This window comes from Aspergillus aculeatus, assembly GCF_001890905.1.
Source record: "Aspergillus aculeatus ATCC 16872 unplaced genomic scaffold ASPACscaffold_2, whole genome shotgun sequence".
NCBI lineage: Eukaryota > Fungi > Ascomycota > Eurotiomycetes > Eurotiales > Aspergillaceae > Aspergillus > Aspergillus aculeatus.
The window spans coordinates 1,923,293-1,939,664 of NW_017962977.1; the positions used below are offsets into that span (position 1 = coordinate 1,923,293).

The 16,372-nt window shown below is 50.9% G+C and overlaps 5 protein-coding genes across 5 annotated transcripts; all 5 read right to left on the reverse strand.

Annotated features, from left to right (window-relative positions):
• Positions 1 to 299: 299 nt before the first annotated feature.
• Positions 300 to 3,369, reverse strand: ASPACDRAFT_22862 (uncharacterized protein; the record flags this gene model as incomplete). Its single annotated transcript, XM_020199155.1, has 3 exons — positions 300 to 1,355; positions 1,411 to 2,123; positions 2,172 to 3,369. The coding sequence occupies 3 exons, from the start codon at positions 3,367 to 3,369 to the stop codon at positions 300 to 302; spliced, it is 2,967 nt and encodes a 988-aa protein (XP_020060277.1).
• A 582-nt stretch (positions 3,370 to 3,951) lies between these two features.
• Positions 3,952 to 5,994, reverse strand: ASPACDRAFT_75456 (uncharacterized protein). The gene is made up of 2 exons (XM_020204460.1): positions 5,732 to 5,994; positions 3,952 to 5,639 (listed from the first exon to the last, which is right to left on the reverse strand). The coding sequence occupies exons 1-2, from the start codon at positions 5,861 to 5,863 to the stop codon at positions 4,362 to 4,364; spliced, it is 1,410 nt and encodes a 469-aa protein (XP_020060278.1). The 5' UTR covers positions 5,864 to 5,994; the 3' UTR covers positions 3,952 to 4,361.
• A 1,738-nt stretch (positions 5,995 to 7,732) lies between these two features.
• On the reverse strand, positions 7,733 to 11,997 carry ASPACDRAFT_49953 (ABC transporter ATP-binding protein; the record flags this gene model as incomplete). Its single annotated transcript, XM_020202303.1, has 6 exons — positions 7,733 to 8,652; positions 8,711 to 8,833; positions 8,886 to 9,704; positions 10,002 to 10,779; positions 10,845 to 11,508; positions 11,567 to 11,997. 6 exons carry the CDS (start codon positions 11,995 to 11,997, stop codon positions 7,733 to 7,735), a joined length of 3,735 nt encoding a protein of 1,244 aa, XP_020060279.1.
• Positions 11,998 to 12,709: 712 nt separating this feature from the next.
• ASPACDRAFT_39556 (polysaccharide biosynthesis domain-containing protein) lies at positions 12,710 to 13,452 on the reverse strand (the record flags this gene model as incomplete). The annotated part of the gene is made up of 5 exons (XM_020200611.1): positions 12,710 to 12,767; positions 12,835 to 12,871; positions 12,945 to 13,229; positions 13,292 to 13,316; positions 13,408 to 13,452. 5 exons carry the CDS (start codon positions 13,450 to 13,452, stop codon positions 12,710 to 12,712), a joined length of 450 nt encoding a protein of 149 aa, XP_020060280.1.
• Positions 13,453 to 13,839: 387 nt separating this feature from the next.
• Positions 13,840 to 16,306, reverse strand: ASPACDRAFT_75459 (synembryn). The gene is made up of 7 exons (XM_020204461.1): positions 15,819 to 16,306; positions 15,694 to 15,768; positions 15,555 to 15,631; positions 15,344 to 15,502; positions 15,167 to 15,286; positions 14,241 to 15,085; positions 13,840 to 14,188 (listed from the first exon to the last, which is right to left on the reverse strand). Exons 1-7 carry the CDS (start codon positions 15,844 to 15,846, stop codon positions 14,089 to 14,091), a joined length of 1,404 nt encoding a protein of 467 aa, XP_020060281.1. The 5' UTR covers positions 15,847 to 16,306; the 3' UTR covers positions 13,840 to 14,088.
• Positions 16,307 to 16,372: the final 66 nt, after the last annotated feature.

The window sequence follows — 16,372 nt, forward strand, 5'->3', positions numbered from 1 at the left end:
TCCCGGCATGTAGAAGTGAAAGAGAGTTCCGCGGAACTGTAAACAAATGATAAGATCCCTTTACTGCAAGCTCTAAATCATGACGCAGAAGTGTCCAAAAGCTGCCGAAGACACCAAGACTCCTGGAAGTTCTGGGCTTAGACGCCGAGTCTTTTGTCAGGGCCCGGATCAGCTCAATTAGTGACTGTGCGCAAGCGGCATGCGATGAAGGAGGGAAAGGAGGGATCGAAAAAATGCGGAACTCGCACGAAAGGGAAAGAGAGCACAAGCCCAAAGCAAGCGGAATCATGTAGTTGAGATTAGTTGCGATGGTTTACACCACTTCGGCCCGTGAGTTCCATTGTGCTCTCAAATCCTTCCCAGGGCAGTTCATCATCGTCAAATTCCGTTTCAGGGGCCTTGTGGGAGGACTTGATGGATGCGGCGGTCAAATCGCCTGTCGGGCCGGCACCTGTGTCAATCCCAATAGATTGAAGAGTCACTTCCATTTCTTGCTCGGTCATCTCACGACCGTCCTGCTTTTGTCCCTCGAGTACATCGTACAAGGCGTAGATCTGATCAGCTTTCATGTCGATGTCTTTCAGCAACTTCTCAATCTTCTCACCAAGCGACTTTCGTTGTCTCTTGCTTAGCGAAGCATCTAGCTTGTTGTAAGCACCTTGGTACGCAACTAGCTGTATCTTCAGGTGTGCCAGTTCATCTTCCAAGGCTTTGAGCACAGTCGCTAGGGCAATCTCTGGGGACTGCGCAGGCCGCATAGTATGATCTTCATTGAGAATTGAAGGCGCAGGCATACGCTCCGAGACAGGAACAGGCTTGGGGACTTTCACCGTCTCGACCGAGTGGTCGCAAGAGTCAGCAGGCATGACACGCTTACAGACGGTACAATTCTTGCCATTATGCTGGGTGGCATTGTCAAGCGCACGCTGCGTGGGTTCAGGCAGCTTAGTCAGGTTATCGACAAGGCTGGCAGGATTGAGAGTGATATCGGGTAGGATGAAGGCGGAGGTCATCTCCTCGGCCATCCGACGTCGCCGCCTTGGAGTAGCAGTGGTCGCAGCATGGTCTGAGTGACGTCTGGGACGTTCAACAGGCACTGAGAGGTTGCTATCTCCTTCAGCTATGCTAGCTTTGGATGTGGCGGTCAAGTCGCCCATTGCTGATGCGGGTCTTGCTGGCAGCCCCTTGCTTTCTTTAAGGGATGATTTTCTAGGTAGTCCGGGCTTTGCCACGCTCTGGCGGGTGGTATTCCCAGTCTCATTGCCAGTCACCTCCTTGGTAGCGGTCGCTTGGCGCTTCTTGCGAGCCAGGCGTTCCTCCTCCAAGGTCTTCCGTAGCTGAGCGATTTCACGTTCCTGGAATTTCTGGTTAAGTTACAAGCAGACACAGCAGATAGGAGGGAGAACTTACGTCGACGAAGCTCAGAAGCGTCAAGTCTTGTTCCGCCACAGAAGACTTTTTGGTATTGTTTGTGACCTCACCAGTTGAGTCAACAGGCCCACTAACATCGATCTCCTCCACAACCACCCTCTTCACGCGTTGCTTGCCGGTGTTAGATTGCTTCTTGGACGCGGCATCGCTAGTCCTGGCCTTGCTTCGGGATTTCTCTGCTCTTGACTTAGATTTCTCTTTTGATTGCGAAAGGTCAAGCGAGAACAGAGCCTCTTCAGCACGTTCTCTTTCTAAGCGAGCTATTTCCTTGTCGACCTGGGTAGAGATCTTCGTGTTTAACTGCCCCTGACGACCGGCCTTGGATCGGGAGCGCGAGCTCTTCGAGGTAAGGTCTTTAGTGCTTCTGCTGATGTTTCTGCTCGTCTGTGTATCAAACTGACTATCTTCGTCGCTTATTTCGGTTGCAGATGATTCTTCGGACTCGTAAGTCTCGTCTTGATCCTTGGAACCGGATGCGAGCTTCACCAATTGCGATTTAAGCTCGGCGTTCTCTTGACGAAGAGCTTCAACCTCATTTTTAAGGTCCTGTGACTCAAGATAGGACACACCCAGTTGCGAAACCGCCATGTCTCGCTCCCGGTTCAACCGTTTGAGGGCCGTCTCTTGAATCTCGGCCTTCCTCTCGATCATGTCCAGCTTGTTTTGTAGAGCGAGATTCGCTGCATCTAATTCTGAACGATTGTCAGCTACGTCTCTAAAGGTGAGTTGATCCGACTTACTTTGATTCTCACGCGCAAAGCGCTCCTTTCTATACTCTTCTTCCTCAGACTCATACGATCTGGTGCGAGAAACCTTCTCTTTTCCACGAGACTTGCTTGTCTTCAATAACGCATTCTCCTGTCTCATTTCTTCAACTCTTTTCTCAGCATCGAACTTGGCTCTCTCAAGCTCAGCCACCTTGTCCTGAAGTAGTCTCAACGAAACAAAGAGTGCTTTCTCGTCTTCCGGAATAGGGACCGCATCGAGCGGTATATGTTCGCGCGTTAGAGATACGTCCATGGCATCGTGCAGGGGAGAGACAAAACGCGTAGTGCGCGGGCGATTTTGGCGTGCATATACCGGGGTACCATCTTCATACACCCCTGAGACTAGCTCCGACAAGTTCGGTAGGTCGGGTAGGAGGAATGATTGTTGGGTGGCTGTGTCGCCAGCCGTATTATGCATGCTGCGAGAGCTCGCCGCAGCCTTGCCACGACGCATCTCGCGAGCATAGGCCTCCTGCGAAGCCTTCTCAACAGCGTCCGCAATCTGGTGGGAGAGGTTAGGATTTCCGAAACGCGTCGGACGCGTGTTGTTGGCCACTGCCGACGGCCGTTCGTCTTCAAGCAAGGATCCTTCGTAGGAGTCACGGACCTTTGCATGAAAGTCTGAGAGAGTACGGCGCTGGTCTTTTCGGGTCGCCTTGGGATCGAGGTTCTCCTTTTGTGCTTGGCTGGCGCGTCGAATCTGGGCATCCTTACGAAGACTCTCGCTCGCAGCCCTTTTGGGTGCGCTGCGCAGAGCAGACTTCTGTGGTGTGTTCGATGTAGGGTAGTCGAGTCTAATAGCAGGTGACGACGAACGAATGCTATTCTCGATGCTCATGGAGGAGTTTCTTGAGTCATCTAAACGGCGTGCAGGCTTTACGGGTCCTCTTCCGGCTTCGATGGAAATGCTATCGTCATCGTCATGGTCCATCTCCTCTTCTGATGTGCCGACTGGGGAAAAGTTGGGGAGGTATTGCTCAAATGTTGAGGTGTTAAAGGCGTAATCTGGCTCTTCATCCTGCTGGATTTCGCGGCGGTTCCGTGCACTGCTATGCATGTTGGGGAGTCGTGGGCTTCTTCCGATGTCCTTCGTGGACTCGAGAGCTTCGTGCTCGGGATCAAAGTCTGAGCCAAAGGACGCGAAGCTGTTGGTTGTGGCTTCGCGCGACATATCGTCTATGAGCTACGCGCCTGGTTGAGATCCAGTCCGTTGTTGACACTAGTGATCGATGCAGTCGCGTTAGCACCTGACTCTCACCTACAATTGTGTGCGGAGGGCTAGGTTAGGGGGGATGTAGGATAGTTGTTACCTGGACCGTATAGGCTAGGTGATATGAGTGCGGGATTGTTTAGAGGGCAGCGCGTCGGGCCAGCGCGAGCCACTAGTGCTCTGAAACAGGAAGCAACAACAAAAGACAAGACCCCTAGGTTCTTCCAATTGAGGGGTTGAGATGGTGAAAATACGGTGCTTTCGCCTCACAATGAGAGTACAACGGTAATCACTTTTGACTGCAACATAAGGTGTAAAAGGTGGATGCGACACAACAAATTAAGAAACGAGGGGGTTGGGTTGACTTGCTTCGGGGTGGAACGGGCGGACGGCAGTTTGGTTTGTTTACTTTGTTCGAGTGGAGCTGCTGACCGCCTTGAATTCCACGGCCACGAGGTGCGGCCGGGCCAGCAACGAGCCATGGTCTCTCCCCGCGATTTCTTCCGCTATTGGCAATTCTGGTAGTTTTGAATAACACAAGGCACTGCTATTGTGATCACGTTCATTTGTTTTGAATATTCAAACAAATAACAAATATAATATAAGACTCCGCCCAGATCACCCTCCTGTAATATGTGCAGACAATGTGAAATGCAAAGCGCGCCCCTGGTGCTTAAGGCCAGCGCTTCCTATCCTTCCGGATTGTAAATGTACAAAGGCAATGTGTCGAAACAAGTCAATCAACAATATGGTGTCACCTAAGCTTAACGCCGTGCTGGCTAACAAAAGTGCAGAGGATGAGGACAAACCAGTGTGCCCAAAGGAGATTAAAAGAATAAATGCCAAGAATCTAGAAGTCGTAAATGGTCATAGTCGTCACAAGGCACGATCAGGTTTAGCAGTTCCAATATATGCAGACTTTATCGGCACGCAGCGGGCGGTCGACAGGGCATTTATGTGTTTGAGGCTGGGCGAGTATGCGAGCCATCCGTGACCGAGTGACCCTCCATCAATAGCTCAACAAGTGGACGGTCCACATCAGGACTTTCTACCACGGGTGCATGTCTTGTCGGAACCTCTTCTGCTCGCAAAGGATTGGTAGGTGTTGTGGGAGTATTGCTGATGGGGCTGGCAGCATCGATATGGATTGTAGGTAAGGGAGTCAATTCCCGCAGCTGAGGCGCATGTTCGCCTCGTTCAGCGATTGGACTTTGATAAGGAGGAGCCTCTCCCCAGTCGAGGTCTTCGTAATCCGGAGGCGGGATGTGGAGGGCGCCGACGTCACCACCATCTTCCGGGCCTGGAATAGGCTGCCCAAGAGAGTGAGTAGAAGTCGCGTGAGACCGAACCTGAGTCAGAGTGTCGGCTTCGGAAATGGTGGTGGCGCCGGACTGGAAGGACGAATATGATTCACCTCGAGAGTGAATGCCGGTGAGAATCGAGCCCGAGGAGCGATCGGCAGCTTCGGAGCCCATGCCAGTAGCATCTGTGAGGAGAGGTCGACGATCTGAATCGGGTGACGAGGCTCGAACACGCGATCCGTCGTGACGGACGTATCCTACCTCGGCATATGAAACACTGGAAATACGCCTGTCGCGACCACGACCCTGACTTTCTGCAAGCGTCGCGCTAAGGGTCGAATTACTAGCGTTGGCAGATGATCGACTCTGTGCGCGCACCCGACTCTGCATTCGTAGCTGTTCAAGGCGGGCATGATCTCCCTGAGCACGAGCCTCACGACGCTCCTGTCGCCGCTGCTCCCGTTCGGCTAGCTCCTGTCTTCGTTGCAAGCGAACCTGGTACAAGGACTCCATCAAGTTTTCTCTGCGCTCTTCCTCCTCCTCGGCAGTTTCAGGGAATTCGACCACGACATCCATACCCTCTCGTTCGCCCTCCCGAGCAATGACCTGTTCTGTTGGTTTGGGACTCGCAGAATATGGAGGAAGGGTGATAATAGACCGGATTGAAGTTTCTCGTCGAACCGCAGTATTGGTGGTGTGCATTTCAGAGCCTCCTTCTGGGGGTGCTTCAGTCGAGGCGTTTCCGGAATTGTTGGTCGAAGATCCATCCGGCACCTGTCCATACGTGACACCCACGTTCCATCGATTCCATCGATCCTTAAGGAACTTTCCGGGTATATATTTCGGGCGGCATTCCATTCGGCGAAGGGTCCGCAGTACAAAATAGAGCATCAAGATGAATGACAGGACGAAAATGATACAGGCAGCACACTGCAATTGTGATTATGTACTGTCAGCACCAAGGCAATTCGGGTGATGTTCATGAAAGGGAGAGAAAGAATGGAAGGATTGAGTGGCCTTACAATAATGAAGATATTGTTCTTCTTGTTCGTAGTGTGGTCCCCGCCATTGTCGCTGCTCTTCTCCGTGTTTGGGTCGCTGGCCGGCCCGTTCTGACGGGCGCCAAAATGCCGGAGGTCGTCTGGAATGTACATGCTGACAAGCTTGGGCGACGCAGAAAAAGGCCCAAGGCCTCAGCCTCAAAACATACAGAGGTACAAGAAGTGCGAGAAGTGCGAAAGAGATGATAAGCGATTCGATTCAAGTCTGGTTCGGGAGGAAAACTCGAAAGATATGGTAGCCTAGAGCGGGAAAGTGGCGGAACTGGCGGATGTGGTGAGGCTGTATATAGGGTGATACAGACGGGGAGCGGAAGCTGCTGATAGGTGCCAATGCGTGTTCAGATGGAAAAGGCGAGAAATCCAAAAAGTATACCGGAAGGATCAAAAGAAGATTAGAGGGGTGTTCAGGAATAGTAGAGATGGTTGGAGTAAGATACACATGAGATGGCTTGTCAGCATATCCGTGACCTCCATACAGCTTACACAAGAGTGAGGAGGGAAAAAAGAGGGGAAAGAAGGAAAGAAAGAGAAATAGGGAAAGGGAAAAAGAGAAAGTCGGAGAACGAGTGAAGACAGCTTAGGTAGAGGCAGTCTACCTAGGTAGCTAGAACAAACCAGCGGCTAGCTGGTATCAAAGAATGACGATTGATTATCTGTCCAAGACAAGACAGACAGACACACCACTGCACCACCGAGTGCAGATTAGAGGTGAGTGCTGTAGGAAGAGAGAGTGAGTGGCTGGGCCTGCGAGACACACGGGATTGGAGTTGAGTGGCTGGCCTTTCCAAGTTCCACTAAGGCTTTCCCCTCTCCTCTCCTCTCCTCCCCTTCGTATCCATTTCTTCCTTGATAATCAAATTAGTTCAACCCACCCTCCAAATGAGAAAATATACTCAGGGTATACTCATCATATCTTCCTCAGACTTTCTAAATTAATGATCTCCATTTCCTCCCCTTCGAGTAATTAAAGTCAATCTCATGGTGAAACGACCGACCGAAATTCCATTACAGCCAGTACCTCCTCCGTCCGGCTGTTCTGCCCGGACCACTTTTAGGCGCGATGCCATTTTTAGATCTTGTCATCTTTTTTCCCTATCGATAAGCTCCTCCGATCCCTTCCCCTTCCCCTCATCCATCCAATACGAGGAATGTCGTGTCCAGTTGGTGCAACCACGCTTCTGGAAGGCCAACGGCTGATGGTTGGTTCATCGAGGCTGTGACCATGGAACGCCATTCCCGTGCACGAGCTGGGCTCCCTCAACTTCGGTCGTTTTTAATCATTGGAATAATGTGACGCGCGACTAACTACAGTAATTTATGACCTTTTGACACAACAGCTAACCTGGGACCTACGGAAAGCCACTAGGCCTCTACTGCTACCAGAAGTGGTGGGTGGCCACTGCACACTGCACTCTCGGAGAATCTCGAAGTCAACACCCAAGAGCACACAAATTACCATCTTACGGAATACTCTCCTTTCTACTACTCGCTCATAGTACATGTGTGCGTCTACTAGCCTATGACATAGAGATCTACCCGCTTGAGTGAACGAGGTCCTCCTATCGTGCAGTCACCACCAATTGCAGGTCATGTATGGAGTAGCCCTCCCCGCGATTGTTTCAAGCCATACCCCACAAGCTATACCTCACCGCTGTACGCCCGACACTGCAGCTGGTTTACCTGCTGGGTTGAGAAGCTAAGTAAGGTAGGTGTCGACAACGTCAACCCAGTCTTACCGGCCACCCCAGCCCTCTAGAGGTCTTGGTCTGGCTACAGACTTATACCTCCTCTGGATCAAGAAAGATCTTAATTGGAAGAAAGAGGATGGAAGAAGCGACAAGTATGTACATATTAGCTTGGTGACTTCTCATGACGGTCAAAGCGGAAGTCTCCGGGAAAGAGAGAGTCGACAACTGCGCAGTTCCTTCGTCATCGCAGGCCTCACCTCCAGCGATGCAGCCTTTAGCCCGCAACAACCCCTCTGTTGTATGCATCGGTCTCATCGTCCTCGCAGGGGTCCTCTATCAAAGCCTTCAGTTTCCCGCCATCCCGGCGCGCGAGCTCCTCGAATGACCCGTCTTCAACCACACGGCCTTGTTCAAGCACGACGATCTTGTCCGCAATCTTCATCATTTCTCTTGCATGCGTTACGATGAGCACAGTAAGTCCAAGTTGCCCGGCGACTAGCTGCTGCACCGTTTGGCGAACGATCTTAGCATTAGTAGGATCAAGGCTGGATGTCGCCTCGTCCAGGATAAGGATCTGGGGCTTTCGAATGAGAGCTCGTGCGATGACAAGCCGCTGAGCTTGTCCTCCCGACAATCCCACGCCACCGTCTCCGATGACTGTGAGATAGCCTTGGGCCAGCGATGAAATGAACTCGTCAATCCCAGCCGCCTGTGCGGCAGCGCGTACGTGGTAAATCTGGTGCAGTGGGGATGAGTCTTCAAGGCCGTATGTTATGTTCTCCTGGATCGTCCCCGGAAAGATAGAAGGCTGCTGCGACACAATTGAGATGAGAGATCGAAGCGTTGGAGTGTGCACTTGATGAATGTCAACGCCCCCCAAAGCAATTGTGGGCCACCCTTGGGCTGACTTCGGACTATCGTATAAATTGAGAAGCAGCGATGTTATTGTGGACTTCCCCGATCCGGAACGCCCAACAATAGCTGTACATGAGTTTCTCGTAATGGTGATGGAGACGTCTTTCAACACCAGTGCGTTGGATTGGGTTGGATAACGAAAGCTAAGCCCCGTCATCTTTACTGGTGCGACTTGGCGGACCTTGAGGGTTCCCTTGTGCTCGTGCGAGCTGCCCTTGGGAAGGTCAGCAAGGCGCAAGAGCTGGTTAGCCATCTCATGCGACGTGCCAATTTGAGGGACTTTGGAGTGGTCAGTGCATGCTATACAGGTGGAAAACAGCCGATGATGAGAACATACTCCATGAAAGAACCACGCTTGCATATCCAATGCCGAATAGAAGCATGGAAAACACGCTCATGAGTTGTTCGACGCTGAATTCTAACGAAGATACCAGCACCGCCCCATAATAAAATATCAAGGCTTTGATTCGTCAGCACCAGCTGCATGATACTTCAACAGTCTCGTGACTTACCACTGACAAACATGATCATAGAATCCACCAGGCCGAAAAGAGATCCCGTGTAGAGAGCCTTTTTGACGCCGATGGTCATGCACACCGCCGCAGCTTTCAAGTGCTTCTTGTGAAAGAACGGCTCTAGCGTCAGGTTTCTGACCGTGCGGATCTCTGAAAACGTCTCGATGAAGACCTCCGATGTCGTGGTTCTAGCTCCAGAAGATCGTCTCTCCCACAATCCAGTTGTTCTCTCAAAGCCTCTGGTGATAGCGTAAATGACGGGACCGCAAGCAAGAACAACAAGAGTCAACTTCCAGCAGAGGGCCATGCTCCAGATAATCGCAGTCAGAGCAACGGTGGCAGCCACGAGGAAATATCCACCAAAACGCCCAACCAAATTGCGCATCTCCTCGCCGTTTTGGTTCAGGCATGTTGTTAGCTGGGAGGGTCTGTTCCCTTCTTCGTCAAACCATTTGCGGGGCTGGTCGAGGGTTCGAGCGAAGCCGATCTTGCGTATACTATCGACCCAAGCCTGACCGCATAGATCCAAAAGGTAGTGCATTAAAAAGGACACTACACCATCAGCCAGTGATACCCCGAGGACGGCCAAGGACCACCTCGACGCGTGGCTTTTCTCGTTGTAGAAAGTCTGCAGCAGCTGCGACAAACAGAAAGAGAACACCGGGGTCGCCATCGCATGGAGAAGCGTGCTGAAAGATCCGAGCGCCAGCAACCAACGTTGTCCAGTCGTCAAATTTGGTATCATGGTCAACAAGATCTTCTGTAAAGGCCTGCGTTGCTGCGGCAGGAGGCGGGTCACTTGCTCGGGGTGCTCATCTGCAACCATTTCGTCAATGCGATCAAGCGGGTGGTTGTTGGCAGCAATGTGACGGCTGATTCGGTTGAGCTGTGCCTTTGCGCCGTTGACTTGAATCGTGTTGAGCTCTATCATCTCCATAGCAATTGAGTCGATGGATTCCCGCTGCGCATGGAGTGGAAGCATGGATCCGAACACGCTTTGCCTTCTGGACCGCACCCCGCTGGCATGCTCGTTGTCTGTCGACAGCATCTCCTTGAGATATGCATCTCGCACTGGGTCATAGAAATGTCTACTTCGAGCTTTCGATGTATCACAAGACCCAGGGTCAGGCGATGGGCTCCGGCTCATCGCCTCGCTTGCGTCTTCTTCTTCACCTTGCTCGATAGCTTTCTTACTTAGTGAAGGGAAGAATAGTTTGTTCTCCTCTAGCTCATGTCTATAACCGGCATGAACCACCGAGCCATGCTCGAGAATATATGCAAAGTCGCGGTCCAGGATCTGGGACATCTCGTGCGTGATGATAATCGTCGTCTTGCCTCGTCGCCATTCTCGAATAGCTTTCATGATTTCGACACGGTTGGTGCCATCTAGAGCACTTGTCGGTTCGTCCATGATCAATATAGGAGTATCTCTGAGTCGAGCTCTGGCGATCGCAACCCGCTGCCTTTGACCTCCACTAAGAAAACTCCCACCGGGTCCAACACATGTTTCGATGCCTTCGGGCATGGCCTCTATAGTCCCCTCTAACCTGGCTAAATCAATGCATCCTTGAATGTCAGGTTTCCGGAGCCGACTGTGGTCTCGGCTTCCAAATGCGATATTCATGAACACAGAATCGTTGAACAGCACGCTCCGTTGTTCGATGAGTGTCACGTTTTTGCGAATCCAGTTCGTACTCAACGTCTGAATGGGATGTCCATCGATAAGAATCTCACCCGATGTCGGCATGTAGAAGCGGGCAAGCAGCTGTCCAAGTGTGCTTTTTCCGGAACCACTTTTTCCTATGACGAACGTGGTCTCTCCAGCTGGAAAGAAGAAGCTCGTCGAGTTCAGGCTGAGTCTGTCTGGTTGAGACGAGTATGAGAAAGAAAGCTTTTAAGCACCGGCGGATTAGCGAGTGGCCCAACATGAAAGGGGAGTGGTGATATACTACACACGTTTTTCACTTCAATGTCACCGTGGCAGACATCCGGGCATATGGCCCCGTCTAACACCCCCGGGGCTTTACCGTCCGCTCGACCACTCAACGCGTTTCGCAGGGCAAGGGAAGCGATCTTGCCCTTTTTCATTACAGCTGCCTGCGGCATGATGAATTCAAAGGACTGTGCTGCTCCCAAGCAGGCCCAGAAGGTCCTTAAAACTTCCCCTGCAGAGAGCTGGCCGGACGTCGCCAGAGAGCTGCCATACCAGAAACCTTGAATGAACATACCGAAGGACATCATACGCAGGAATGCGATCTGCAGAGAGGTGAAGCGTGCTCGCCTCAAGTAGCACACGGCTGCTTTGTCGATGCTGGCCACAAAACTCCGGTGCTCGATGAATTGCCCATTGAAGGACTTGACAGCATCGATCGAGGTGGTAGCGCTGTCCACAATCTTCGACGACTTCGCAAGCTCGACCTTCTGCGCTTCGAAGCTCGCATTCATTTTCGAGGACAGGAATGAGATGATGGCCGACAGCACCGGCATCCCAGACAAAGTGACCAAGCTCAGGTTCCAGGACGTATAGAAGGCTAGGATCAACGATACGATCGCTCGAAAAAAGTATTGCACGGCAAGCCCGAATGCCTGCGACGTCGCCTTCTGCAGGTCATCAATATGGCTAGTTTTCAGTGTCAGCATGTCAGGGCGAGCCGAACAAGAATCATCAAGCAACGCACCCCTGGAGACTTGACAGGTACACCCGAGTTCCATCCTGCTGTGTCTCAAACCATTCTTGATCCCTCTTCAAGAGGCCATCGAAGATCTCGGTGCGAGCGTTTGCTACTTGCAACTCTCCGAAGATAACAAACAGGACATAGTAACATCCGTTACAAATCCAACTGATTGCTCCCAAGACCGCCAGTCGGACGCAATACTTCGTCGTAGTCCGACTCAGGTCGTGATTGGTGATCTCCTGGCCTCCGTACAAGGTGAATTCGTTGAAGATCTGGCCCAGCAATATAGAGAAAGCTGGTGTGGGCAGACTGGCGACGAGAGCGAGGACGACTCCTCCGATCAGAGTCGGCGCATGCTTCCCAGTTGTGAAGCTGAACAAAGACAACCAGCCCGCATTTCTGCCCGAGGGAGGTCGGAGAGTAAACGCGGCCATCGTTTGATTCGGCCTTGCAAGCCGTCCTTGATTGACTGTTTTGTCCTTTCTTTTATCTATCGACGAGGCGCCTTGATAAACTCTGTGAAATACATGGTTTGACTAAGAATGCAGACAGGTCGGTCTTCGCAGATGATCTATCCATATCGAAAGATGAGGGACCCAAAAAGTCTAACACTCGCCTATGCTGCATCCTGTTTGTGAGGCGTAACAAAGGGGAGTCATTCATGGCAGGCTGAGATAACCTATTATCCCGCTCCATGTCCCAAAGCGGTTATATTGAGGAAGGAAAAGATAATGATCCACAGTTGCCATTGTCGTTTCTCCGCTCGCCCTGAGGACCAGCCACCCCCAAAAAAAAATGTCTATTCATTACTTCATTTCAAATGAACAAGATCCACCCATTGTATATACACATAATGTTTCGCTTTTTGAGAATGAAGGGAAATTTTGAGACCAATCCGGTGCCATTCTCGCAGGGAAACCAGACTCTCTGCCAACGTCATCAGAAGCAACGTTTACGGCCGTTACCGAACAATCCATTGGACCAGGAACCGGCCATCAAGTGAGATGACTATGGACTCGAGTCGTTGCGCTATCCCATAAAGCGACAGCGAATGCAGGCTTGGGAGCTGGGGAACGGATCCAGTCATTCGTGCGACGATTCTAGAAGGGCCAAGGAAAGGTTTTTCCAGTACTCCGTGGCACACATCTAGGAGCTCGCCTTCTGGGCCTTCTCGTAGATCCAGTCGTTGAGTCCAGCGCGGTTTCTAACGAATCGATGATTGGTTAGTTCCACTTGTGATTTTGTCTAATTAAGAGCGCGATGGTGCTCACCTGGCGATCTCGATCGCGTAAAACTGCATGCGCATAGCTATTTCGCGACATTAGTCCCACATATTCCCCCGGTGCAAACAAACTTGCTGTGGTAAAAAGAGAAAACCCACCGAAGATAGTCGTCTCCTGGTCGTACTCGAATTTAGGGTTGGAGCGGAGCATAGTTCCGAAGTTGAAGTCGGTGACGGTCTTCTCATACTGGTTCATCCAGTTGCGCCACTTCTCCTTGCCCTCCTTGCTCTTCATCGTGTCCTCGTTCAGCGTCTCGGCGGGGTCGAAGTCCGGGAACTCCTTCATGAAGGACTCGTAGATCTCATCGTCCATCTTGGTCAGACGGAGCTGCGAGCCGCGGACCTTCTCGAGGATCGCCCAGTATGTCATCAAGTGCTCCACGGCTGTAAAAGTGGGTAAGTATAAACGGTTCTACCTAGAACGGTAAGGTGAGAGGGAAACGGACCCTTGACGGCAAACTGCTTCTCCATCTACAACGCGAGAAGATTAGCTGTTGATCTTGTTTCCGAAGGATGGAGATCACCAGGGGAGTTTTCTTCCTGGCGCAAAGCACGAACTTACATCGTCCAAGTTCTCCGCGGTCTCGGGATCGAAAGGCTTCGACATTTTGACGGTTGTATGTGTGGGAGTATGCTTTGAGAAATGTTCAATGTGGTGGGTATACAATGGAAGGTCTATTTGGTGACCGATAACAAACTCTGGTGGTTGGTTGTTGTTGGGTGGATTGGGAAATCGAATTCGAAGTGCCCCGCGCGACAGACTACTCTTTTTCTGCCGCGGGCGGAGATTTTTGCGCCGCCCGCCTAAAACCCCGCCCCGCACCAGATCCGTACGTCATCCGCACCATTTCAACAGTGCTTCCTAAGGCCTGAGAACTGATATGCAAATACAGACTGCTCATACTACAGGTCCATAGGCCTTTACACCAGACTCTACCGGAAGCTTCAAGCACCTTCGATGTGATGCTCGGAGCTTATACTCTGGGATTCTGTCGCTTATTAATGGGTGGCCAAATTATGCCTGCTCGCTTTCCATTCGATTCTGCGGATGACAGATCAAGGCAATGAGGGACAGAACTACCCTAAATAATGTACAAGGGGGAACTGTAACTGTAGTGCTATGCTGAGGGCTAGACTGCAAGATCAGACATCTTAAATGGGAAGCAAACCTGTACAACTCCGGGTCCCAGTTCAATTGACAGGGTATGATACAGCAGTGACAAAGGGGTCAGATAGCAAACGCTTAGTCGCTGTCGTCCGAATCAGGCAGTTCTTCGAATCTACCTTCGTGAAGGGCACGTGTGACAGGGTTCTCCACGTTGAGTATTCCATTCGCCTTGGCCCTGTATGAAGCTGTCAGCAATCATCTATATTCATCGGTGGGGGAACACAAACCTCTCGAAGAGCACAAACAATCGCTCTGCCTCACGCTCCTTCTCTTCCTTTGTCATAGGCGGCCATTCATCCTTCTTCTCCGCAGCCCATTTCTGGCCAGTTATGGGGTTGACTTCCGGATCGAATCCCTGCGGGTTCGTAGCGAATGCCTCGCCCGCTGTCTGCGGTATCTCCATGCCACGGGAAGCCAATAATCCTGCTGCAAATCCATAGCCAATGTTTCTGGTCAGATTCTCCGCATCCTTTCCAGAGAGAACGAACATGAGCTCGGAGATAGCTGTCTTTACGTTCGGATAGGGAGTGGTTGAGAGATTCAGAAGCTTGGAGGAAAGCGTATCGGACTGTCCAATGGGACGACTTCTATCATTCTCTTCGGGCAACAAAAGCCATTGCATGTACTTGCGGACGCCATCAGGTGCCAGCTCATGAATAGTCACAAGCGTGTGGAAGAGTGGGATCGCTTTGGTTTCTAACTCATCTGCCTTATATGCAGACACAGCCTGGTCCAGAATATTGATCAGCTTGTCGACATTGCAGTTCTGATTAAATGTCGGAAAAAGCGGACTGCTTTCCCATGCTTTGCCTTTCTTGTTCTCGATGTCAAGGGTTGACAGGCAGTTGAGAAGATAACCGAGCAAACCGTCCAGAGGCTTTGCAGGAATATCCATTCGGCTGATGATCTTGAAGAGGTGCGGGATCGAAGGCGAAAAACTCCCCGCGAGCTCCGGATAGATTTTGGAGACATTAAAAATCAATTTCAGTGTGTCAATGAGCGCCAGTTCGTCCATCTGCGACAAGGGCTTCTTTCCCGACTTCGGAAATTGCTTGGCGTGTCGAGTAATTTGCTACATAGATTGATCAGTCAGTTTGGTTCCACTCCTCTAGGAACAAAGTGGGGGGTGGAATGGTGGAGGGGGCTCACTTACATAGTTGACATTTTCACTCAAGAGATGATTCTTAATCAGTATTTCGAAGTCCATGGTGGTATCATATGTGGAGAGAAAGAGTATGCGACTAATAACCATTTCGTCGTCTGAAGAGTCACACTAGCCTGGTGTCAGCAAATAGAAATACGTGTAAGATGGTGTAATTGATTTGCATACTTTGAGTAACTCCGCCAATTTTCCTCCATAGCCTGTATCAACAAACAACTGACGCATAGCAGGGTTAAGGAGGAGAGCATTTGCAACGCATCGTAGGGCAGCTCGCCGCACATCAGTCGTTTCTCCCGTAGCACCGTACTTGGCTAACAGTTCTATTCCCTATAGAATAGTCAGCAGTCGAAGCAAACTATGAGTACTTGGTTCTTAGTACCTCTTTAGAATAGATCGGGCCTGCGTTATCAGGATTGGTGCCATGCTGCCTCAGCTCTAACAGTGTTTGTACGCGTTCTATAAGGTGCATTCCACGTTGTAAGAAGCTTGCTCATAAGTATGCTTTTCTTTGTACTTACGCTGTGATGTGAGCGACTTCTTCATCTGGTCTTGTTTTAGCAACTCCACCAACTGGGAGACCCGTTGCAGTTTAGCTAAGCATAATCTGTTAGTCTACATCGATATGAAGGTGGTTTCTACATACCTGCGCCTGAAAGCATGCGAAACTCCATCTTTTATGTTGTTCGAAACTTGAACTCGGCAGAGAAGCAACCGGATTCCTGTGTCCTGTGTGGCTTTGTATGAACAGGACACCCCCTGGTAGTCCACCCAAACTTGGGCCCCGCTTGATTAGAGCTAGTGACCTTTGCGACCGCACGAACCTCAGTGTTCCGGTAATCCGAAAGGTCAAAATATTGACACTCCTTTTGGTGAGATAAGTCACGCTGTAGCGCAAGGTTCAAAGGCCCTGGACCAAGTGATGTAGAGGTTTCGGGCCTTGGATCCGCCGGGATGGTTCTTGCCAGAAGCTAAAGCCGATGGATCGGTGAATAGAGGATCGGAGAGGTGCGATAAAGCAGGAGAACCCCACTCAGGCTCACAAATGTATGTGTATCTCCACAAGTATCGATGGAAGAACGTATGTACTGATATAGGGAGATCTTTCTGCGTCCTGTCTAGGAGGATATTCTCAGTTCTTCGAGAACGTTTCCTATCAAAGACACGAGTCCAGACCCATGTTTCGCGCCCAAATATCTA